The 26,996-nt window shown below is 33.8% G+C and overlaps 1 protein-coding gene across 1 annotated transcript; it reads right to left on the bottom strand.

The window, feature by feature from the left end:
- Window positions 1-237: 237 nt before the first annotated feature.
- LOC124368538 (transmembrane protein 145-like) lies at window positions 238-26,401 on the bottom strand. Its single transcript, XM_046825780.1, has 12 exons — window positions 26,269-26,401; window positions 24,754-24,828; window positions 23,597-23,671; window positions 22,528-22,734; window positions 21,417-21,501; window positions 20,140-20,211; window positions 19,137-19,286; window positions 17,207-17,379; window positions 12,199-12,371; window positions 5,746-5,866; window positions 4,869-5,069; window positions 238-464 (listed from the first exon to the last, which is right to left on the bottom strand). Exons 1-12 carry the CDS (start codon window positions 26,365-26,367, stop codon window positions 321-323), a joined length of 1,575 nt encoding a protein of 524 aa, XP_046681736.1. The 5' UTR covers window positions 26,368-26,401; the 3' UTR covers window positions 238-320.
- Between the last annotated feature and the right edge of the window lie 595 nt (window positions 26,402-26,996).

Here is a 26,996-nt window from a genome sequence, read left to right as displayed (position 1 = left end):
TACGATTTCAATGCGAATTAAAGTATCGTATCATTCAAGGTTGATCATCTATAATCTAATCTCTATACCTGGTGTTCTTCTAGCCAGTCCTTAAGCATAAATTGCATAAATGAGCGTATTGCATTAGTGTCTTCTGCCGCCTTCAGTATTCTTTCTATATGTACTTCCCAGTGAAAATCCGCAATTTGTTGTACATAAGTGGTTCTGTATTAAATTACGGAATATATACACACAATCTGAAGTCTGAAAACTGTAGTTTTATTATAGGATAAGGAATACAAAAATATGATACACTTTTCTTTCTAATATAACTTTAGGAACTAACTAGGAAGATAAATATTGTTTCTGTGGCTAGGTGCTGTGAAGTCGGGTACGGGCAGGACCTCCTCGGGGCGGACGATGAGGCAGTCATTAGTGCCGTTACTGGCCGGCCTGGTCAACTTAAACGTCGCGTGAACTTCGCCCTGAAACAGACAAGTTGTGCAAGATCAATGAAGGTATTTGTATAACAACAATGAAGCTCAGGTACATTTAGGACCCCCTCGGTACTGATTATGAGGCAGTTTATCGCCTTGGGATACTTTAACATCACGTCCACCATATGAAGAATAACTTATTTTTAGCATTGCTCTGGACCTGTCTGCTTCTTGAGAACTTATGTGCGCGTGTTCAACTGAAAATTTCCGAACAAAACTTTTTGTGTTTTGTACCAGAACTCTGTTCCCGTCCGAATAGGCCCAATCAGTTGACATGCTCCGCTAATTGTCGTTTTCCGTACCGCGATTACCGTATTATCTACTCGTGATTGTCATTGAAAAATATCCTGTCTCTGGGACAAATTCCAAATCACTGTAGATGCAACTTTAACATTATAACTGTTGTGTTGTGTTTTCATCCCTCTATAAGAAATTATAAGCATAAATTTAATTCATCTTCTGTGGGCGAATTTAATTTTGTATTTAAGTGCTTGAAAAGAACGCGCTCTTAAATATCAAATAAGGCTTCATAGTTATTGTTTGCAATCGTACTATGCTATAATATTTAGGTGGGAAACATCCGTGCTCTCCATCCCCCCTTCTGGAGATGAATTTTATATTCATTAGCATACGAGGTAGGAGTGCGTCACACCTCGTGTAGCGTAATAGGCTTCGCTAGGATTGCATACAAAATTCCAAATATATAGCTTATTTTATTCTCAAGATGTCCTAGACAGACATACATTATACAGGAAAATATGTTTTATATAGACCTGGCAGATAAAAAATAATTAATTTGTGTCTTTTTACTAACTAATAGGCTTCGCTAGGATTGCATGCAAAATTCCAAATATATAGCTTATTTTATTCTCAAGATGTCCTAGACAGACATACATTATACAGGAAAATATGTTTTATATAGACCTGGCAGATAAAAAATAATTAATTTGTGTCTTTTTACTAACTAATAGGCTTCGCTAGGATTGCATGCAAAATTCCAAATATATAGCTTATTTTATTCTCAAGATGTCCTAGACAGACATACATTATACAGGAAAATATGTTTTATATAGACCTGGCAGATAAAAAATAATTAATTTGTGTCTTTTTACTAACTAATAGGCTTCGCTAGGATTGCATACAAAATTCCAAATATATAGCTTATTTTATTCTCAAGATGTCCTAGACAGACATACATTATACAGGAAAATATGTTTTATATAGACCTGGTAGATAAAAAATAATTAATTTGTGTCTTTTTACTAACTAATAGGCTTCGCTAGGATTGCATGCAAAATTCCAAATATATAGCTTATTTTATTCTCAAGATGTCCTAGACAGACATACATTATACAGGAAAATATGTTTTATATAGACCTGGCAGATAAAAAATAATTAATTTGTGTCTTTTTACTAAGTAATAGCTTCGCTTCGCTAGGATTGCATGCAAAATTCCAAATAATATAGCTTATTATTCTCAAGATGTCCCTAGACAGACATACATTATACAGGAAAATATGTTTTTATACAGACCTGGCAGATAAAAAAATAATTAATTTGTGTCTTTTTACTAAGTAATAGGCTTCGCTAGGATTGCATGCAAAATTCCAAATATATAGCTCATTTTATTCTCAAGATGTCCTAGACAGACATACATTATACAGGAAAATATGTTTTATACAGACCTGGCAGATAAAAAATAATTAATTTGTGTCTTTTTACTAAGTAATAGGCTTCAATCACGATTAGCCTAATTCCATGGTTGGACATGCACCATAATGGAACATCTGCCCATGTACAAATGAAGTTTCATTCCAAAATGTAAAGTCTGCAGCTGATTATTGTCGAGATATCGTCCCACAGGATATATTCACATTTTTATTCATCGAGTTACATTTTACATCAGTGTTTAAATCATGTTTCGGTGAGGTAGTGAGGGTACTACAACGCAAGAGTGCGCTGAAATCACCCGTTTTATCACCGTTATATCACCGCTTGTCACCCACTTTTAACAATGACTTTCACTCTGTAAATTCTTTTTAGTGTATGAATAATCTGCATGTGAATATATGTCACATTTTAAAATCTCATATGATTCTACTTAGCTTGTTTACGAATTGATTTATTCTGCTGTTTTCCCGTTGCCATCTTGGTTATTCATAAGACCAATGTAAAAATATTTGCTAACGCTCAGCTAAATACCATGGAATGACATGCACCATCACCAAACTCAATGTTGCTAGTATGTAAATGAAGCTTCGTACAAATTTTCAAGTATATAGATAAGTTCTTTTTCGAGTTGTCGTAAGGACAGACATACAAAAAGAAAGAAATTGTTCTAGCCCCACGAGTGATAGGTCTCCCTAACGCTCAGCCAATTATTAAAGTATATGATTACCATCCGGCACGATTTAGTAGTTGATGCTCTTCGAGGCGCAGCCAGGCAATCCACGTACACGTACACACTATGAAGCGGTGTTGGAGATGAAGGCGTGCCGCGAATCTGACTGCTTGACTTGGCACGCAGCTTCAGTTTTACAAGCTGTGGTATTACTTCAGATATGTATATTATATCTACCAAGGTATATTATATCTGGTACCTTGGAGTCTGTTAACATGTCCTGCGTAACCCTTGTATTATAATTATATACACATTGATCAATATTCAAAAATTACATAGTGTCTTATAGGGTTGCTAGAGAAATCTGAATATTTTATTATCAGATACCATAGTTTAATAAAATAAAAGAGCACTGATTAAAATGTTTCAGTATGTGCTCTGTTTACCATAAACGAAACACGAAAAACTATGTTCAAACTTCAGCTGTATTTAGTAAAGTTTTGCGGCTACTTTTTTATATATCAGCTGAAATAACGGGCATTGACATAGTTGTTCTTGAAATATTTAGTAACACACTTAGAAAGGCTTCAAAATAATATATTAAGTTTGCCACTTTTGAGGCATATGTAATGGAGACTATCAAAACTAAATATTACCTTGTGTGAATTGTATCCAATAACTGTAAAAATGAATTTATGTGAATTTATATTTTATTTGACTAACTTATTCATAGTCCTACAATTACAAAATAAAACATTCTGTTGCTTAATGGCAAACGTCCGACGTTGTACAAGAAGCTAAGGAGTTAAAAACGTATCATCAAGAGTGTACATTAAAACTGATGTTCTAAACAAACTCCTCACATATCAGATCCGGTAGTAACGGAGTTGCGCCCACAGCCTACCTGGAAGAAGGCCGAGAAAAACATGACTGATCTTTTAAAATTGTGGAACACTTTTCTGACATTTCGAAATAAAATTTTTTAATACTCGCTTTTCGTGAAATAACTGTAAATACTTGTAATTTGCCTCTATAGGAAGTGAGATGGTGTTTCCGGTCGGATTACAGGTCCGACAGAGAGGAGTTTTAACATGCACCACAGCGATTCTCTGCAGTTTACAATTTTATGCGGGAAAGCTCTGGAGTTATCTCCCACAAACAACAGATGCTATCGGGCAGAGCGGTTCAGGCTGCCGATCGAGTGACATTGAACACTCTGAGTAGTTTTAGTAAGTATATAAGGAACCATAAAAATGTACTATAAATTTACCCGAATCTTCTTTTATTTACAAACTTTTGTTACTATGCCTGTTTTGGACTCGAAACTTAAAACAGCTCAGGCTATAGGAGTGAAAAACACAGAGGGTTCCGATATAATAATTTTGACTATATAATTTTTAGAGCTTATATCATGTTGTCTAGTATGTTGTAGAGTATGTTGTCTAAATTCATAAGGTAAAATCGCTATTAAAGTTCATTTTGATTCACGTTCACACAGCAACTCAGGCTATCGTCTAGAAAACAGAGAGATCTGCGAAACATGAAATTGTAAATCAACTGAAATACCAAGGGAGGAATTCTAACTGACTCAACTATAAAAAAAGATATAGAATCACATTTTTTCACTCACAGCTTACGGTAAGCAATCCTCCTCCAATCTGGTAGCTCACGAGAATTTTCATCGAATTTTTAATTATCCATTCTTGAACAATCTTTATTGATAAAATTACTTTTGTACAAACAAAAACATTTAACTTCTTCTACTTACTTTTTATGTACATTCTGTATAAAGTTAATACCTTTATCTTCAATCCTTTTTATTTGGACCTGATTTAAGCTTAAATTCTGCTTCAACTGCCTATTATTCCTTATATCAAATGAATTGGCCTATTTTATTGTCTTGAAATATTATACTTACTAAAGAGATGAGACTAAAATTTTCTTTAAAATGAATTTTTTTTATGTAGTAATAAATTTATGCACAGTAAGATAAGTTAAATTAAGCTATCTCAATACAAATTGTGGAATGAATTAGATTTTGAATGACGTACCTCTGCTATAGTTTGGTCCCAGTAACAGTTGGGGCGGCTGGTGGGTCTACCCAGAGGCGCACCCCCAGGCGCATACGGATGATGGCCGAAGTGATCCAGGCTGTTGTTTCCCAGAGTGCCGTCAGTGACCATGACACCGATCTGCGTGGTCCGCACGTGGTACGGGAAGTTCTTGTTGGCCTTGCTCGGAACTGTCAGCATCTGGTTACAACAGTTTATATCGGTTTGTATTCAATTGTTGGTTACATTAGGGTAACGTTTTTATATCAAATACTGGAAGAGGTTCATTACTGAAATTACAAAACGAAGGCATTGTATCTCCATATCAAATAGAATAATCTAAATACAAAGATAGTAAAAATAACTTCTTTAATGTTAATACTCTTAGTTGTTTTAAATTACGATATCTTTTCGAGATCCGCCTTAATTGATTCCTTCTCACCCCATCATAAAACGACAGGAATATTACAACTCTTCATGGAAAACTTCTTTAATTGTTCCAGGAAGAATGGTTCATACTGATCCATGATCAGTGATTGGTTCTCATAAGATGAATGAAGGTGACGTCGTTGGGCAAGGTGTTGAATCACCTTGCCCATCGATTCCAAGCCTTTATGTATATTGACACAAAAGTTCATTTGAGGTGGAATTCTGGTCAGTTTCTGTGACTGTTGTAATATTCTCTTCACTATTTGGAGTAAGTAAAGTGAGACAATTTCACAAAATTTCGAGAGTTTATAATAATTATACAATTACGTAAGCATTAGTAAAGTTGGAAATTATAACATGTTAAATGCATCACAATCAAATGTTGAAGATATGTTAAAGCGGAGGTTTTTTATAGAAGACAACGGAATATTGTTTTGACGACACTTACCAGAAACAGAATGTGACCGCTGGCAGCTATCATGTGTTGAACGAAACATACAACACTCTCCCGTACCCACTTGTCAATGAAAGTGTTGGCGCACAGGATGAACGCAGGGCCTGCAACAAACCTAAATACCAATCAGAGTATTAGTAATAACCGTTGACAGAAGAAGGTTTAGAGATTTCTTACAGGAAAAGATTTATCGACTAGAAGTCAGCAGAATTTAAACTGAGTTTGGTTTTAGGCGGGATTCTCAGCTGGTTGATGCCATTTTGTGGCAACGATCAGCTGTTTGTATTGTTTGCTCTTGCACGTAATATTTAACAACGTGAGCAATGTTTGTCGCTTCCCTTCATGGTGAGTGACAATTCTGAGTGTCCTGTCTCCTTCTATAAATCATCTTTAAGAACTCGTAAACAATGTTCACAATCCTCGGCCAGTTTTAACGCAAGCCTTAATTCAAATGCAACTGCAGAGTTGATCTGGCGTGATTCATGGGAGAAAGCAAATAAAGTTACAAATGTAATAATAGATGCTGGAATCAATATTGTTCTTTCCAGAAATAAGCTGCCGACAAGCGCTGCTGGAAAGTATATCTGTCAAGTGAGGAGTTTATCGCTTCTGTTGTGAAACTGTACGGATGCGTGTAGTCGTTTCTAAAATTAATTATCGTGATGAGTGGCATACAAGTTTATTAGAATTTTATGTTACTTTCTACTGAACAAACCTAATTTTAAACACCTGTCCCGCTAGTCGTTCTTATTGTTGTGTCACGTTCAATAAAATTACTTTAAAGTAAAGCTACAACAATATTCGTAATATTTTTTTCATTAGGCTTCTTTCGTCACCATATTTATCTATTTATGGTTTGTAGTGTCAGGTTTATCTGTGTGAAATGTGTTACATATTTTCATACTAATTGTCGATAGTAATTACATTTTGGATTTACTTTTTTATATATACTATTTGTATGTACAAATTCTCTCCACACTATTGTTCGTAATATGTTTTATGTACGTGGAACGTTAGGTTTGTTTTTGTAAGCCACTTAATTCTTGTTATACTCCACGGGTAATGTTATAAACATTGTATAACGTATAGGCTATATCCGATTTGGATTCGATCCTTGTTAGAGAAAGGCTCTAATCTGCATATTTAGAGTTTGTATATGTACTTAATAACGTAAGATGTTTTTTGAACTTTTGAATAACAGTTATATCACAAGTCGCCTATAAAGCGTAACAACTATAATAACAGAGTAACAAGATACAAATTGTAAATTAAAAACAAATAGTATCGATGGAAAGTAATTTGTATACTCATACCATCTCAACATTGTAGAAGAATAAAAAAGCAAAATATAATATAAACGTTTCATTTTTCCCCCATGATTTGTTTCGTCTAACTGCATTATAGTGAAAATGCTATGCCAAATGTTCTAATGTAATAATAAAACACAACATAAGAATGAAGTATAACACAATTTCAACTTAATTTGTATAAACAATTTTCAACACAATATTCTCGCCAAAATTGTAAAAAATTGGGAAAATTACAAATAAGTACACATAATAAATGTACCTAAATTTAAAAGGTATTCATAACAATGTGAAGTCTATAAAACTGCTACCTGTGATTTATTTAATTGCAAATGTTTTGTGATGATTAAAAATATGTACTTTGATTAAAGTGTGCTTTTTTCATTCATCAGCCAATACTATTTATCAATCCCAGCTGGACTCAATATCCACAGATATACTAATTTACTTTGTAACTTATAAATTCTTGAATATATATGTGATCTATATTTGTACTAAACTACAGATATTTATGTGTTAGGAATACGTCATCAGCATTTATTAATTTCAATCAGTCATTAATGCTCTTTATATATGAAATATACAATTAGTTGTACCAATTTACAAGGATTTAGATGATATGAAAGTTATCGTACATTGTCATTAATTTTCAAGGCCACAATACAACAAACGTAGTTACTGCAAATATCTCAATAGAGGGTTGATTATTTTGATATGGATTTCGGAAATGCCGATCCGGAATGTTTTTAAGAGAATCCACATACTTTAATAATAATGTTTAAGATAAATTTATAGAACAGCTTTTAATGTCACACGTTTTTGCCATTGTGGGATACGTTTTCATCATCACCGGATGGACGACGTTCAGAGATAATATGTGTCCCGGAAACCATTGTGGTAAAAACAATAACTATTGTATTGTTCTCCAACCCATCAGCTAGTAACATAACCCACATCCCCTAGCACCAGGGATTATTGATATGCTATAAAATTAAATCTAAAACATTTTAATTCATTTAGCATTTTCGTCCAATCACCCTTTGCATGTGAACAACTGTATTGCTTTCCTAAATCCACATTATTCTTTTACAGTATCTCTTTTGCTGTATATCCCTTACTATTTTAATACTATTTTGGATGTATGAAGAATATATAGTTCTGACCTGTTCAAATATCTTTGCAATTCTTTTTTTAGGTAACAATTTTCTTTCTGTAAATGTCAAATATTTCGCCCGCTTTCCAATTTCATACATTGTTTCAACTTTTCACTATTACCCTAATTCCTTCACGTGACTGTAATCATTATTTCGGATTGTTCAAAGGGTCGCTTTGCATCAGCCCGTCCCTTTTATATCCTTAATTTCATTGATAGATGTAACTACTTAAAACTTTAATATAAGACACCATTTTATCCTCTAAAACATTATACTAAATCAAATAATACATTTTTTTTATTTATAGGACAGAATGTCTCACAATTACAAAGGTATTATGAACGGACAGACGTGCTGATGGTTCTTGACACTCAAAGAGAGTCTTATAAATAATATACACTATAAATGAACATAAAATATAAAACAGCGTTTCTTAACACTTTTACTGCCGACAACATGATTTGAGGTCGTGTATGGGATTCTATAGACTGCCGACAACGTCTTTTGACGGCGCCGACTTTTACAGTAATACAAATGCATTTAAACGTATTTGGACTTCCGCATTGAGTCATTCGCTAATGCCATGTTTTTATTTGCTACTGTATGGATTACGATCTATGAAATGTTGTTGGTAGTCATCTGGAATATCGGGAAAAAGTGGTTTGTTTACGAACTTGCCGTCACGTCGCGTCGGCCGTTTGTTGTCGTTCTGCTAATTCGTCGTCTGCATTGTTATTGTTTTGCTTGATATTACTTTAGTTTACAACGATTGTTCTGGGAGTAAATACAATGAATCTTGACAGTATAGAAGACAAACAAGTGCTAGAAGTGTTACTCAGATATTCAAGTGACGGTGAAAGTGATGATTTATTCCAAGATGACACTGATTTTATTACTGATGGATTTCTTGGAGATGTAAGTAATTTATTGACATTGTTTTTAGTCAAATAAGAAATATAAGCAAAATAGTAATAAAAACTTTTGTTATGCTACTTGATAACTAAGTAAACAATCAGGCAAGGCTGCAAGAAGAGACATTTCATATCATTGTAGCAAATGCAAAATTGCCTTTTGCAAAGAACCATGTTTCAAGAATTTCAACGCTAAAATCATATTTAATAATTAGTGGGTTCCTATTGTAAATATGTGTAGCTATAGTGACAGTAATAGCAATGCTTAATACCGCAAATAATAATGATAAATATATTTATGTTATAGACTACTACATAGTAATGTTTTTTGGTCAACTTATTAATTTTTTTCCAAAACCTTATGTTTTTAGTTTTAAAACAAGATTTTCTGTTTGAAAATATTTATGCATGAGCTTTTGTGTAGAAAGAGGAAGAACTCAGCTTAAAAAATGTTAATACCATGGTTTTCCTATAAATGATTAAAAAATTATATTTATTTAAAAAACTTTAAAACTGGTGGTAATGTAAGAAGTTGTCAAAAATAATCAGGTTAATCAGCCACAAATAATTCACAATATCTTTTCATTTAATATTTTTACTACACGTCATAATTTTAAAGATTGTTGACATATGCTGTTGTTAAAACTTATTATCTAGTTGAAAATATATAAAAATAAAAAATAGTAATGTAATATTTTCTTGAGGTTATTTTTACAGGTGTTAAAAATAACCTGGAAGAAGGAGGCGATTCGGCACAGCAATAAGTGGGAAGTTTAGCAATCGGTTGACGTAGACTTATAACTTGTAGAAGTAGTAGTTTGGTAAATATATGAGAGCAGTGACTCGGAGTGTTCAGAGCCGTCTTTCAACAACTAGGCAGAGACTAGATTTTAGTAGGCGCCATCGGTTTGTTGAGCTCCCTAAACCCATCTTGCATTTCTGAGCAAGACATTTACTGTGTTGTAGGTATGCCTATAGTTAGATTATATTATCACGCTGTGGACTTGTAGGAAAACTCTGATCACACTTTCGTTAGTTATATGTGCGTGACCGGGGTAAAATCACCGCCTATATAAGAACGGAAACTAATAGGTAACTTTGTTTCCTTTGTGAAGCAGGACTATCGGATATCTGCTTTATTTTAATCACAGTCTTAATAACGTCACTAATTTGTGTACAGTCGCTAACGGATCTAGAGTAGATACGCTCGTTCCTTTCTAGATTATACAATATTGGAACATTGATTGTGCATGAGCACAATAATTGATCTCATCGAAATTGGATATTCCAATAGATTGATAACAAAGCATGGATTATTATATTTTGATATGTGACTTCTATTTAAATTTTGGATCCATGATGACTCCAAGGTTAACTGGTATACAGCTACTAGTTTAAATATACTGGTCATACACGCTTTTTGACCTGATGGCTACAAAAGCCGCCGGTTCTTTCACCGCAAGTGTGAAGCTCCAATCTCAGGTCAGCGGGAGGCTATAACCGCGCTCCGCAATGTGGTGGCGTATAATTGGTTTTCCAGCTATGCATAATTACAAAACTTTGTATCAAACAACCTTTTCATTAGTGCAAAAACACGTTTCCATGATCTCTGCTTGAACAATGTTGCATTGCAGGAACGTCACGTAAATACAATGTAAGTTAGTCCCAGATAAGCCATGAACTAGTGCGTACAGATCAGTCCTATACTGATAGAACACGCTCACGCAAACCTATAATTAATATATATTAAAAACTAATATAAAATATAAAACAGTGTTTTTCAGGTTTTGTTATGCCTGATGAAAATGATCAGAAGAGGATTCCTATGCAACAGTCTATCTTTTTACCACACATAACATCCTCTTTGCAAGGGTGTTATGCAGAGTGCTTGGGAAGACAGATGACACAGGACACCCGATTTCAATCTTAAAACATCCTCAAAGTTTGACGTTACGTAGCTGGATTACAAAACATCGGCACTGGTCCAAATCATTTTTAGATATCCTAGAAACTTGGATTCAGCAATTTAGATTCACTGGGTTCAAACAACTAATAAAATTCGTAAAACAAAATTTGCAAACATTTTAAATACTCCTTCCAAATTTCCAGCACATACAAGCAATTCCTTACAGGTGACCCCGTTAAGTCTCTGCAGTTCTGGAGATCATGTTGCTCCACCTAGTACATGTTCCTATCCCCTATAAACCTTAGTGTTGTATTCAAAACCCTACAACTGAACTAGATATTACGAATTATGCAAACATTCACAATTTTAGTTGTAATGAAATTTTGTACATAGACTACACCAGAAAGGTTTATTATGCAGACTCCACACAACAATATGCTCAGAACTCATACCAGATGATCGGGTACGGACAGCTCTGGCCTCTTGGACGACGTTATGCTTTTAATTCATAGCCCATTGTTTGTCAAATTTACAGACGTGGTTTACTGGACAACTGTCAACACCGTCAACTTATCGTGAAGTTGCGACAAGCCTGATGATGTCTTAGAATGTGGCTTACTAAGGATAATGTTTGAACCAAAGCCAAGGTTTCAATATGGTGATGCAGATGTACTTTCATGAAGCACAACGCGCAGCCCGATCATACCGTAGCTTTCTGTATTACCACTTACCACAATGTCCCGATGAGATTGAAGGGTAGTAGAATGTGGCATTCTCTGGATAGTGTTTTGAGCGTGAATATGGTGGAGTAGATGAACATCCACCAAGCCACTATGCGCAGCCCGATCATACCGTAGCTTTCTGTATTACCACTTACCACAATGTCCCGATGAGACTGAAGGGGTAGTAGAAGGTGGCTTTCTCTGGATAGTGTTTGAGCGTGAATATGGTGGAGTAGATGAACATCCACCAAGCCACTATGCGCAGCCCGATCATACCGTAGCTTTCTGTATTACCACTTACCACAATGTCCCGATGAGATTGAAGGGGTAGTAGAAGGTGGCTTTCTCTGGATAGTGTTTGAGCGTGAATATGGTGGAGTAGATGAACATCCACCAAGCCACTATGCGCAGCCCGATCATACCGTAGCTTTCTGTATTACCACTTACCACAATGTCCCGATGAGATTGAAGGGGTAGTAGAAGGTGGCTTTCTCTGGATAGTGTTTGAGCGTGAATATGGTGGAGTAGATGAACATCCACCAAGCCACTATGCGCAGCCCGATCAAACCATAGCCTGCCGGACTCTCGTAAATATAAAGCACTTCGCCAGGGTCGAAATACTGAAAAGTACAGAATATTTTTCTCAGCTTTAACAATATTTGTTACACATAAATTTTATCGTGTTGCACTTGTGTCATGACATAAGTTTTGAACTGATTCATTAAATTGTTGTGGATTCATTCAAGAATCCCGTACATACATTATTTTATTATCTTTATTTTAAATATATTTATTTTAAACCTCACATGTTTAAATATATTTTCAAGCTCCTTGACAGTACATTTACAGATATTAACTGAGTATACTGCAGATCCGATTGATCTTTAGTATGCACATCTATTTTCAGTTTTTTAATTATAAAATATCAGTCACAGCCGTTTAAGCTAGGTTTTATGAAAAATATATAAAAATATTTAACCATTACATGGGAATTTATACGAATTTAAAGTAGTATTTAGAGGAGTTTTAGAAACAGACCTACAGAAAAACTGTTGAAGAGAAGTTAAGAATTGTATACAGTTCATTCTGTAAAGTATATATACATACATACCAATGAAAAATGGTTAGAGGGAATGATATTGCTTTTTATTTATATCAAAGTTGTTTCAGTAATTAATATTTTATTAATATTGAATGAAGTGTAAATTATAAAATTATAATTCACTAAAATAATTTCACTTCTACTTTCATTAAAACATGTCACTTTCTGAAACTATAACTCGAGCAAATACTGTATAAATTCTCAGTTTAATATTAACAGTTGTTAATAGTTTTATGTGTCCAAGGTTGTACCCTTAAAGGGCTGTGGCTTTAAGATAAAAACACACTAAAACAAATGATTGCACTTACATTGCTTGTCACTCAAGTGTTTATATGCTTTATTAATTATCTTTGGTTCCGGTTTATTTAACATATAACATCCTGTTCCTATTTAATTAATTTAATGATACATTTCTTACTTGTTCTGGATTTTGATAATTAAATAATATTGGAGACAAGCCACGAAAAACCACGGCTCAGACGAGCGTTATGTTGAAAAACATTGTTTCACGCTCCAAAATCAGAAATATACATTTAAAAAATTCATGAATTAAAGTGTTGTAAACCAATTTTCTGTTTAGAGTTAATACCTAACCATTTAAATGGTATTGCGTCTGAGGCTAGTCGTTTCATGAAAGTATCCTCCCTCTTCAGCATGTCTAAGATAGTGAGTGGCCATCGTTGCTGATTCACATCATGTCTTATTGAAGTCTGTAAACTTAACCGTAACCTGCAGTCTAGTTTCCGTCATTTACCAAGTCTTTACGAATTTCAACATGAGAAAGTTTGAGTTATAACCAGTTTGTGTTAATCATGCTGAAACATACAGAACACATACAGAAAGAATTTCAGCTTTATCTATATCGGAGGAACTTATTAATGTATCGTTTTAGTTAATGCAATCGATATGTTATCATTGAAGTTCAGTTTAAACAATTATTCGGGAATATATTTATTAATTTGATATTAAACTAAAAGTAACGCCAAAAACACCTTGGAAACAATCCTGTTTTTTAATTAATTATGGCAATCAATTAATGGCTTTAAGATAACTTTACTGTACTCAGATTGCTTTAACCGAATAGGTAAAACACCAGCTAAAATTTCACTAAAGGGTGTTATATATTATGAAAGTGGCAATTACCAGAAATGATGCAAAGGAAATGACGTCTGTTGCACCCTAAGCTAGAGTTTTTTGAAGGCCTCGGTTCTCATTAGTGGTTTTCATTTAGTTTCAAAAGAGAAGTTAAGAAGTGTGACAGTACGTAACGCTTTAAATGATTTACCGGTGCATCGTGAGACTCCACTTTTACTTTGATGTTTTAAGCTTAAGCATAATCCTTTCAGCAAGCAGCTTTAATAACAATGGCCTAAATTGTTTAAAAAACACTGACGCATGTCTCTGGATTGAACATTGACTATCTATAAAATTGCTAGCTAAAAGAAACGTTTTTGAAATATTTTTGACTGTAAATCGGACTTGAAACATTGTCAGACCTCATCCACTCAAGTACAACATTCGGTATTACAGTAATGCTAAAGAAATACTCGGCCACAAAAACACGTTTCAGCTGGGTTTTAAACGCCAGTCTTCTGTGCTTTTATAAGTACTTTCGGAACACTATTTACTAGCAGTTCACTTATCTGTGAAGGAAAGTGTGACAAGCTTAAAGTGATCGTAAAATAGTTATTTTTGCCTCTGGTTTCGTATTAGTGAATATAATTTCTTCCAATTGAATTGCATACTGTCACAGTACGTAATAATATTTCAAGTTGGTAGTGACAGTGACAACTGTTTTCACTGACTAAACTCCTACGGCTCATAATCATTTTTGTGTGTAGTTCAGATTCATTTGATTGTAATATTCATTCCGGCAGTTTAAATCAGTAAACACACGCATATCTAGCGATTTTTGAAGCTTGATTTTGAGCTTGAGTTGTTTCATCGGTAAATTGCGCAAGTCTTTTGTGCTGTAACTATTACCCAGCACTACTGACGTAAATGAAGAGTAAAGGAGTGAGAGTTGATCCATATGGACCACCGTATCTCAGGTCTATATATCGCTTGAGATATTAACACTTTGCATCACAGAGTAATAAGGTATATACCTTATTACTCTGTGCTTTGTATTCTGTTACTCAGGTACGCTGCAAGCTACCAGCATGGTGCACAGTGAATACCGTTAGACTAAAGTTTGTTAAACAAAATATAATGATCCAAATAATCGAAGGATTTGTACTTATTTAATTGTTTTTTAATAATGTTCCATAAAGTTTTAGGAGCATTTTAAGAGTTTGATACTTGATTGGAATAAAGTGCAAGATTTACTGAAGGGTGATCAGCTGTAATCACCCTTCAGCAAAATATTAAGATTTTAAAATCTGAAGGATTTTATATTCGTGTCGCTGTCTGTCCATAATATGTCTGTTTGTATGAGAACTCTTAATATGAAGGTCCTAGAGACTTTAAACTTGGTACAGGGAAGAGCTCTATCGATCTTCGGGTCAAAATCCGTCCATACGTCCGTCTGGGCGCTAACTTTTTCCCCGTGATCTGGAGGGTCCTTTGATATTCCGTTGTATATGTCTATTTTCTATGAAAAATAAAAAGTAATATACTGGGATATATTTGCTATTCAGTAGAGAAACTTGAATTTCTCTCGTGAAATCTAAATTCCAGTTGATGACCAAGTAATGTGGATCAGTTTGAAAGATTCATTTTGTGAAAGGATAATAAAATTATAAGTACACTAAAAATGATGCATTAAAAGCCGAAGATCTCTCATCAACTACTAGAAGTTATAAAAAACTCCTGCTCTCTTTGAACAGTTTTGATTTCAGTAGTGAAACATTGTAAGACAGCAAATGTCTGTGGAGACTGGTTGAGGGTCACAGTGGAGCCTTGAATTGTTTTGTCTAACACTCCATCATAGCCTGAGGTTTGTCATGGTCTGACGCAGTTCATAAGACGGAGACCATTATGTTAGGAATGTTGCTGATTATGTCATCGATTGCCTTTTGTAATGTACCCGTCACTCTGGTGGAAGCATTCACCATCCAGGCTATACCATTAAAAGGTTGTAATAAAAGTGACCGCAGACGTAAACAAGAGGTTCAACTGCATCGGGTTATAACCAGCGAGGACAGCCGCTGGTTATAACTGGTGAGGGTAATAACTGGTGAGGGTAATAACTGCATTCCATTCATCTTTCAATTCAGTGCAGAAGAAAGAGGCCTGAACGTTGTCAAAAATTACCGACTCCCATAGAATTCCTTGTTTTCTTTTGGTAAACCTATTGGCATATCATACGATGTTTGGCCAACTGACAGGACCCAACGCTGAATCAAGAGGAATCTTCCTTTATGTGGCCACAAATTCAAACGTCCCGTTTGAAGGTCTGATAATCTTTTTTTCTAGATTTTGGATTCTTGTATATCCCTATCAATTTGGCTTGTGTGTTCGAAATTTTAGTATAAAATAATAGTAATGGTCATAGATAAGATTTTTATGAATTGAAATGCCTTAATTCGATTAATTTGTTAGTTAATAAATTATATTTTATCAATATTAGCATTAGGTTGTAGGTGTTTTGTATTATTCACTTTCAAACATATTTTAAGTAAATTACAGCACATCTTCAGACATATAAAGACCAAGATGAATTTTTCATATAACATACTAAATAAGAATAAAACTAAAAATAAGACTAAATTTATTTTTAAATGTTCATATTTGAACACGTGTTAACCACTTAAATTATAATATTTGATAACCACTTATCTAGTAATGTATGTGACCGAAGATGGACTCTAATTAGGTTGAAACAAACGTATAGACTAAACATCATATATTAAAATATAAATTTTATAACGATTTGTTTAGAACTTCAGTATTATACTGTTCAAAGGCGATATTAAGGTTTGTTAATAAATGATTAATTACTATAAATGATTAAACACAGAATAAATGTTGTAATGTATATATATATGTTTATATATAATATGTTAAACTACGATTATGGTTAAAACATTTTGAATTACCACCATTCGGGATAGTACGAACTCAACATAATTTTACAACGTCCATCTACAAACATAAGGGCGGTTGTGGTCCTATTGTGTTCATAAAGCGGTATCCAATTGTTTTATGGGATTAAATAAATCTTTGTATGGACGATGTTTTGGGATTATCGTTGGGGGGGGGAGTAAGTTTTAAAGCACTTTCCAAAATAGCTCACGTTAAACTGATTGCATTTCTTTAGAAATCGACATTCCAAACTATTAATATTCAATGTAAGAGTTATAAGTATTAGTCCTAATTACACCTTAAAATAATGACATTTCTGATTTTCACCTGTTTTTCGAACAGGAAGAGGAAGCAATAGCAGGCAGTGTACATATACATGAAGATGGTGAGCTTGACGCTGGAGGCCAGGCGGAGTCTGCCCCTGGTGACGGTGTACCCTTTGGCAAGTAGCAGCAGTACCAGCAGGAACACTATCTCACTGGCCGACTCGCAAAGCCGTCCTTTAACAAACACGTACTTGTTACTTGTGGTTCACGTTCTGAATCTAAATACTTTTATTATTTTTTTTTAAATTTTGTAATACAAAATAAACTTTTCTACCAAAACATAAAGTATATGGTTTCTAGAGTACCAAGAGCTAACCGTATTTAAAGTGGTAAGTACCTTTCTCAAAGACAGATTCAGGTTAAATATAAGGGAATGTTACTCGACCGATGTACTCGACGAGTACAATTACGATACATGTCTGACACACTAGAATCATAAGTGCTACTTGGGACTAGAGGCTTCCAGATGTAAAAATTAGTATTTTATTATGTCCACATCTCTGAAAGATTAAAAGTGGACAAACGAACGGATAAATGACTGATACAATGTGATACATGCAAAGAGTAAAATTTAAAATTCCGCTGTAAGTGGACGGCAACGCCATCAATCTAATTCAAAGTTGACACCAAGCAATAATGTATTATAGTGTTTAAAGGCAATATTAAGGTTTGTTAATAAATGACTAATTACTAAAAAATAATTAAACACAGAATAAATATGGCAATATGATACACTTGTACCATAATTGTGGGTATCATACAGTAGTGGGTACATTAGTTAGCTAGGTACCATTAATTGAAAGTAAACATAAATGGACACTCAAAGTAAACATAATGAACTACTAAACAATCAGAAAATCAATAGGTTTATTTGATATATTAACAATTATAATAACTATTATTATAAAGTTTAGTTTGTTTTAGGCTGAGATGCTTTAAATAATAACTCATTGTTGTTCACAGTGTTAATTTATATGTGCTTTATGTAATATATAGATATACTTAATGCAAAAAAGAATATATGTAGACAAATAAAATCAAATTATTTATCATGAGTATTGAGTAATGAGTTAAAATTATTTGAAATGTTTTAGGTAACACACTCGCAGAATAAATAATTCTATCGTAATATAAGTCCAATCTTTTGCCTTGTTGTGTAACACGGTGAATCAGTATTTAATAATAACAACAATTTGTGTTTACTGTAGATAACGATCATTGACGACGTTCTTGAGTCTAGTTTCAGTTTTATCAGAGTTGTACAGAGTGCAGCGCACAGTTGTTTTATACCTTCACAGTAACACCATCGAGATTGCAACTGCAACTAACAATATCAGACAACGGTTACGAACCGAAACCGTCGTCTGAGGGCAACCGTTCCAAAACAACTGTTCCACGGTGTGTTATCATCTCTACTTTCTGGCATGGTTGCCTGAATTTATGTCACACAATAAGTGTCATTGCATGATACCGTTGGTCTAAGTTGCAATGTAGGTATAAAAAGTGTTATTTCAACGCATTTTTTAAATTATGTCATTCAGATTTAGATGGGCGAGGAGATTTAAAAAAGCATCGTGTGTAGTAACCAATGATTGTGGTATGCAATGTTTTATTTAAGCAGCGATGATGTCTGTACAGTACTTAGATCATCAGACAAGTATTAGTCACCTTACGTTATATTCAGTACGGTTCTAATGTAAAACTGTATTATTGTATTTATTAAAAAATGTCATATGTACTGTTTAAATAGAAATTTTACATATTCGGAGTAAAAATCTATTTTGTCCGTTGTAATAATTTCAAATGTCTGCAATAATACCATGTTTACAAAGTATAATTTACACGTTTTTATTTCTTAGTTTAAAGAAATGTGTATGGAAAATGTACGTGGTAGTATTTTGTTGTAGTAATAATACGATAAATTGACTCACCAATGTCTCTGATGGTAACAGAATCCAATCCTGATACCGCGAACTGGATGTAAGCGATACTCTGTACGAAAATGCCCACTTCCTGCAGCACCACCGAGCAGAAGAACAGCTTGTAGGTGGAGTGCAATAACTGACGAGTTTTCAGCTCCTCTGGAACACGGTAAATGTATAAATAACACATTACATATGTCACCATATATCAAGAGTGCAGAGTACGAATTCTGTTCTCTTCTGTGAACTTCTGAGCTAACCAGAGTTCTATTGTGGAAGTATTGAATATTAAAAATGTCTTTTGTATTAAAACCTTGTGACTTCTATCAAGGATACAACGTAGAAAACAAAAGTTCTGCACATTTAGTCGAATGTATATGTGAATATTTCTTTATCCCTCGTCTGATAAAGTGATGCTGGGAATAAAATAAGAATAAAGTACTATGAAAAACATATATTTTAATTAAGTTATCCGATATTTAATTGAATGCAGTTAACGACAAAATTTTTAAAAAGAATTGATATTTGAACTTTTATTGACACAAATATTAATACAATCCTTGGTTTGAATATGAGAACCTTGCAATTCTCAAAATGTTTGGGAAAAAGCATCATGTACAAGGAGAATGCAAAACCATTTTGCGCCAAAATACAGTCTTTATATTATCTGGATCGTTAGGACTAAATATGACATTATAAAAATAACCATTTCCACTTTTCAATATAACATGCTGTTTATGATATAGAACATAGTGCTGGATAGGAAGGAAATTTAGAATTTACCATTTTTTCTATAGTCAATAAGAATTACATATTGAAACCGATTTACGAAATATACACAATTAATTGTTCAGATTGTAAGAAAATTAAAGTCATAATACACATTTTACGTATACACTTAATACACATTCTTAAGCGTTTTTTTACTACACTATGAACTGTAACGGAAAGATTTCAGTGCTGACAAAATGTAAAGAACAAAATTAATACTAAATAAGGAATTAACACTTACTGCAGCAGACAACAGCGGCCAGGATCACCAGGATGTACAGCATCGAGAACCCCATCAGCAGAGGCATTATATCTGGTCATATAAAATCAAATATACTACAGTGTCATCAAACTGAAAGAACCTTATATCACAATACAATGCCTATTATGGAAATATTACACTTAACAAAGAAACTGTAAAACATAATGTAAAAAGTCTTTACTTATTTTTAGAAACACGTTTATACTATACCTATTATAAAACAAACAAGATAATAATATGACCCAGAAAATACTTTTACATATACATTTTAACTACAAATCTAATATAAACAATTTAATATGTTGCTTAAGAAGTGCTTTATTAGTTTTTGCTCCGAAAAAAAGAACTCCGACAAAAACACATTTTAAGAATTCTAAGAAAACATAATTTTATTTAAAAAACTAAAACCGGAGGTTAAATTTTTACAAGATTAAAATTTGCATAAAACGCAATTGTAATGTTATAAAACAGATTGTACTAATAATAACTCATTCTAATAACTTACAAGAAAACTAGGTACATCAACTTTATACTGTTATAGAACTAATTCTGTCATTAGTAACAGTTAAGGCGTATAAAACTGCCGACTAGGCCTTAAAATGTCATAACTTTTACACAATGAAATTATTAAAACATATTTCATATTTATTGTCCTGAGAAGGTGGCTGTACAAGATGGAGTGCCACATGGCCCCACCCCATTTGACAAGTTCTACCTAAACTGAAGATGGCCGATACTAGATGCCCGCTGCTGTTGAAAACAGCTCCTCAAACCTGACTGCCGCAGACTAGTTCTGTAATATGGAGTCCACATCAGTCTGAAGAGATCCAGCAAGGCCGAAACAGTACAGTATCCTTGGCAATACTACTTAGAACTTTGCATGATTTCAGAATACTGAAATCATGTTGTTGAGTTTTTAGAGTTGTTGAGTTTTGAATACAAAACTCAGTTGTTTTTGTATTCAAAACTCAACAACTCTACACAACATCCGCATTGAATCAACCCTTCTGGTATGTGTAACTTCTAAAAGTTGCGGCCCGCCCCGCACAGACACCCCACGTCAGAGTTATTATGTATCTTTGTACCGTTCGACTTTTGTAGGGGTGTATCCATACTTTAGGATCACTCTATATTACATTGATATATACAATACACATATATTTATATATAATATTTTGTGAATAGTTTGAACCACTCCATGCATAATGTATTATAGTATAAAGTAATCGTTTGGTATTGAATTGAAAGTTACTCACAGAATTCATCAGCAGAGAAATGCTCGTGCCAGTAGTCTCCGGGCGCGCCGTTCGTCATGAGAAAGCTGTACTTGATGCTCAGCCCCTGGCCACATACTCATATTACATTTGTGTTAAAAAAGATACATTTACGAATGAACTATAAATTATATACCGTTGCCAAACAACAATTGTAAGTAACAAATTTTAAAGTGTTAATAAGTAACAATCAATCACAGTTTTTGAATATTTTACTCTGAGGATTAAAATGAAGAAAACGGATGTTCAATATACAATTCGAACAACTCAGGTGCGAAGAAGGTTTATTTTTAAAACACAAGGCAGATGTTTTTGTCACATGAAAATATGGTTTTTGTGAGACAGAATTACTGACTGACTTATTGACAAAGACTATCTCAGAGAATATTTAACCTCTCATATACCCGGCTGCGTATAGAATTTTTAAACTTAATATTCATATCTTGTAATATTTTCACCTCGATGTGAAGAATTATAATCAATTACTTTTTATGTCGATACAACCCAGAGTAGTGTTGTCTCAAAAGTCTGCGATTTGAGCGTTTAACGAGCAGGCGAAGGCGCCGGCACGGCTAATTAACAAGAATTGATCAATTAAATCGGTGATAAAAATTAAACGTTTTAACTAGAGATTTACAAAATTAAAAACCCACGATAAGAGCGCTTTAACAAGACCCATGTGATTTTTTTCAACCGCCTGGTCAAAAATAAAGTCAAGATAGTTATTTAACAACACATTTTTTCATACAATTCTAAAATTAAATACTGAAATACAGCCACCATTTGTATATATTTTGCATAAAAATAAGATCTTAATTGGATCACAAGTTTCCGAGTTATGGATTTTCAAAATTGCAGTTTGGTTTAAAAGTGTTAAAAAACTACATGTTGTTGCAGCTCTACTGGTTAGTTTGTGGTTAACTTTCAAGCTCGGTCATTGAAAACAATTTGATTCGAGGGCAAGGATAAGATAACCTCCCACTTGACTGGAACAGTTACTTTCTTCTCACAACTCCACTTTACCTAAACTTCTACACGCATGACGATGATAATAGGAACAGAATTTGAATAAATAATATGAAAGCATTTTTACCTTGGAAAAGTTACAGTGACTGACAGCTAAAAACCACCAGCGCTCCCGGGCGCTCCTGAAGCTCTTGGAACTGTTGCAGAATATGGATGACGGCCCCTTTTTCTTAGGCCTTGAAATCTCCACACAGCCAGAGTCCAGTTCCTCAGGCACCAGAGGGACGATCTGCAGCAACTCTCGCTTCAAGATCGACTGTTTCTCCTCGCATGTCTGACACAATACCACGAATTTGAAGGTTTATATAGAAAAATGTTTCAAGAATTAAATAATCTTTGAACACCGAATTCAACAATCGGTGCAATTCTTCATTAAAAATAACTGCTTAATAAAATGCATATTTTCCTTTTTCGAATTGTTTTAGACTGATACGTTAAGGGTGTCACAAAGATTGTCACTTTTAAAGTTTTGATTTACCTTTCTGATGATAATTTCAAAATAAATTATATAACTTGTAACAATACTTCATATTTCTTAGCTTGTTAATAATATTAGTAATAATACTAAGTGTATAATACTTATGTGGTTTTGGATTTTGCTGTTGCATTTTTTAGTTTATATATGAAGATTTTATTTTCAATTTGCAAGTTTATACATTTTTTCAAATAATGGAATTCAACTAAATTGACCAGGTCTTCTTTTTCTGTAAACGTTTTAGTCACTTCGAAACTATTATTGGTTCATTTAAGGTTGTTGGTCCATTCAAGCATTTATTAATGGATACATAGATAATCTAAATACACTAACACATGTATTTTGTGAATATACACCTGAGTACCTACACTTCTTAGTGTTGTGGAACTCTTTTCAGAATAAGAATCTACACTAACTATACAATTCAATTTAAGTTAAATTGAATCATAATAATAATAAAACAGTTTTATATACAGGGTGTATATATATTAATGGACATCTAAATTAATTGTGAAAACGTGGATTAAATCGGAAAACTTAGATTTTAGTTACAAAACTGACAGTGCAAGGCTAATGAACTGAAGTATTGTAATGGTTGGGTCTATACCAAAGATTTTTATAATGAATTATTGTTTAGTCCTAACTGTTCCATAACATTTACCTTATTTGATTTATAGACAGAAGGCCACTGAGTGTCAGAGTCATAATAGAGCAGAAGATTCTGGTAGGCAAACTCCTGGAATATAAACAATACGATCATCATTACTGTTCCATCGCATATCATTTGATTTATTTACAGAAGTCCACTGAATGTCAGACTCATAATACAGCAGAAGATTCTGGTAGGCAAACTCCTGGAATATAAACAATACGATCACCATTACGTGTGGTTCATTGTATATAATAATACAGTAATAAATAAAGTAATACATCAGAGTTTCAAGGCTAATTTATTACTCAATATATTATTAAAACTATTATTAAAAGAAAACATTAAGTTTATGATATGATAGCTTTTTGAAATATATTGAAAAAATACGCGAATTGATACTATTTATGGGGGTTAAACCGTGATTTGGAGCAAAACCCATCTAGTCTCAAGTACAGTAAATACTGCTAATAATGTCCAAAATAATAGATTTTTTTGGTCACGAACATGGAGACTGATACAAGTTTTTGGCGGAACTTAAGAAAAAAGTGCTAAAGAATTAATAGAGTACTGCGAGCGGCTTACAACGATATTGCATTTACGAAAACAGTTATTTATAAGAAAATCATTTCCATAAAAGCCACGTGATGCAAGGCTATTTTATCTTTCTGTTGATAGTATTTAGTCTACATTAGTAAAAATAAATAAGTATAAAAGATAAGAAATATTAATTCCTAATGTTTTTATCATGACCATTAATTGAGTCCGTCGATTTAGTCCATTTCTCCTGTACCTCACCCACGAAAAAATTAGAGTGGGCGTAATTTTTTAACTACAATATAAAAGAAAATATCCTAAGGTGATGTACCACCAATTTATAAATGGCATTTTATCAATTCTCAACCTAAATAAGAATATCCTGAGGGGATGTACCACCAGTTTGTTAAAACCATTTTACAAGTGTTCAACATTTAAGAGTTCAGACGAAATCCTCTTCCCTGACGTGAAGGTACTCGTATAGTATTTTATACGTATACGAGTATGTGTAAACTAATTTTTACATCCTCTAATTTATATAACAGATAGAACTTTTTTAAGGCCAAGAAACACTACAGTCAACACAAACTGCGATATAGGTACTAACTCGTGTTGTTTTGTACATTACTCACCTTGCTGTACTCGATGTTGTACTCAAATCGTCCGTAGTGGGACAAGAAGCAAAATCTAGCCAAAAACGCCCATTCCTGAAACCGACATTGATAACAGTTAGCTATTCCAAAACAATATTTCAGTGCCGTATCTGGGATTTTGCTGCAGGGGGGAGGGGCAAACTAATAACCTCATACCGTATCGTTGCTGTGGAAAGAAAAAAAGAACGTTTAGAGCAGTTAAGTTAAAACCACGGGGCAGTTGAGCATTTCGTGGGGCTCGGTCTGTCTCGTTATACAAGCGTTAAATAAATATCCTGAGTAGTAATTAGATCTAAAGATTCTGTACGTACACCGATGGTGATTGAAATCTCTGCATCCATAAGATATCGATACTAATAAAATAAGAGTTCCGCCACATAGGCCCCATAGACGATAAATAACTCTTCTGGACTTTCCCTAGATTTTTCTGCCATTTTGTCATTTTGGTTGTGTAAAAGACAGATTTGACCAAATAGTTTTACCAATCGCTGGTGCAATCCGTGGGTTACAATAAGTTATATGTTCCTGATTGACTGTAACCGTGTATTGCATATTTTATACTAAATACATTATTGTTCAATTCTTAGATACAAACAATTTATTTAGAATCATTTTTATAATAATTTTAGAGTCATATCTTAAACTTATTATTTATCCTTTACTTCATACAAAATATTTAAATATAAATGTATTTACATTATAATAGTGCACTATTATTTCATTAACAATTCACTAATAATTCAATGACAAATTCTTGACATCAATCCAGTAATAAAGCTCTCCTAATGAGTGAAAAACGGTTTTAAATGTATTCATGTGTAAACACAAACACTTCTGATTAACTATATTATTTTACAACTAAGTACCTGTGTACAGATTTCATTAATTTGTGAACCACATATATACACACAGAAAGCTGTGTTTTTTTTACCGCGTCTATACATAATTAGTAAGTGTTATAATAACACAAACGTTTACTGGACTACTTAGTCTAGCTTTAAAGTTTTTTTGTTCTTCTCTTTACGAAAATGGTAGGTTGGGTGAGGAGCAATATTAACTTCTCAAAATACAAAACTCGTATTGTGTCTAATTTATAGTAAAAGTTTATCTTGTTCAAAAAAGTAGTGTTAATATTTTTAGTTTGAACTTACAACTCATTTGTATAACAATTATTTAGTTAAGATGAATAAGAAAATCCCACAAGTATATTGAAAACCAAATGCAAAGCACTGAAAAGAAAACTGAAAGTTGACTTTCATTGACATAAAAATAAGAAGACATATTTTAAGTGATCCTCTAAACAATATTTATGTAATCAGATTTTAATGTATTAAGTGATAATGTAAATACTAAATTCTTCAGTTCTTTATTTTATTACATAAGGGCAATTAATAGTAATTTCCTTATGGAGTTCCACTTCGACTAACATAATGGATAACAAACGTCTATGATTTTCCTGTCGAAGTTTACTTCACTGAGTGGTAAGGCATGTACCTGAGTGGTGCGTAGTTCTCCACGTAAGAACTTTGCTCCCACACCCGCTACCGCCACTGTCGCCGTCAGGAAGACCAGGGCCAGCGGGAACCGGTCCATGGCCCCTGGAGTCGCGGTTGTCACTGGTGTACGGACAGTGACCAAAACCTTGCCGTGTGTTGTTGCTGTGTCGGTCGCCTAGCTACCGTGTCCCGTGTCGCTCGATAACCAGCCTCAGCTACCAAAACCATCGATCCGGGCCGGTCATACACCACTTCATTATCGACAATTACTGGTGGCCCAGGTGCAATCCTCGCTGTGTCCTTCTGCTACGTAGTCCGCTCATAATTGCCTGGCTACAAAACATACAGTTGTGCCATGACAACATGCAGTTGTGCCACGACAACATGCAGTTGTGCCACGACAACATGCAGTTGTGCCACAACCACAACACAATACACACAGTTGTGCGGAATCACAAGCAATGGGTGGCATGAAAAGTTGTCGCTCGAACTCTGCACACAAAAACTTAAAATAAACCAACAGCTCTACTATGATTTCGAAATAGCTTTTTAATCGACATGTTTTAGGTGACATTAATGTCTGTGTAAATAAAATACCAGAGGCTTTTGTTCATTGGGTTCCCTTAAAAAAAAAAACTGTATAATTCCTACTCAAATATTCAATGCCACTGGAGCGAAGCTTAAAAATCAGAGAGCATGACGGTTACTGACTCAGTAATACTGGGT

The sequence above is a fragment of the Homalodisca vitripennis genome, chromosome X, assembly GCF_021130785.1.
Source record: "Homalodisca vitripennis isolate AUS2020 chromosome X, UT_GWSS_2.1, whole genome shotgun sequence".
In the NCBI taxonomy this organism is placed as follows: Eukaryota; Metazoa; Arthropoda; class Insecta; order Hemiptera; family Cicadellidae; genus Homalodisca; species Homalodisca vitripennis.
This window is presented reverse-complemented; position numbering and strand designations above follow the sequence as displayed.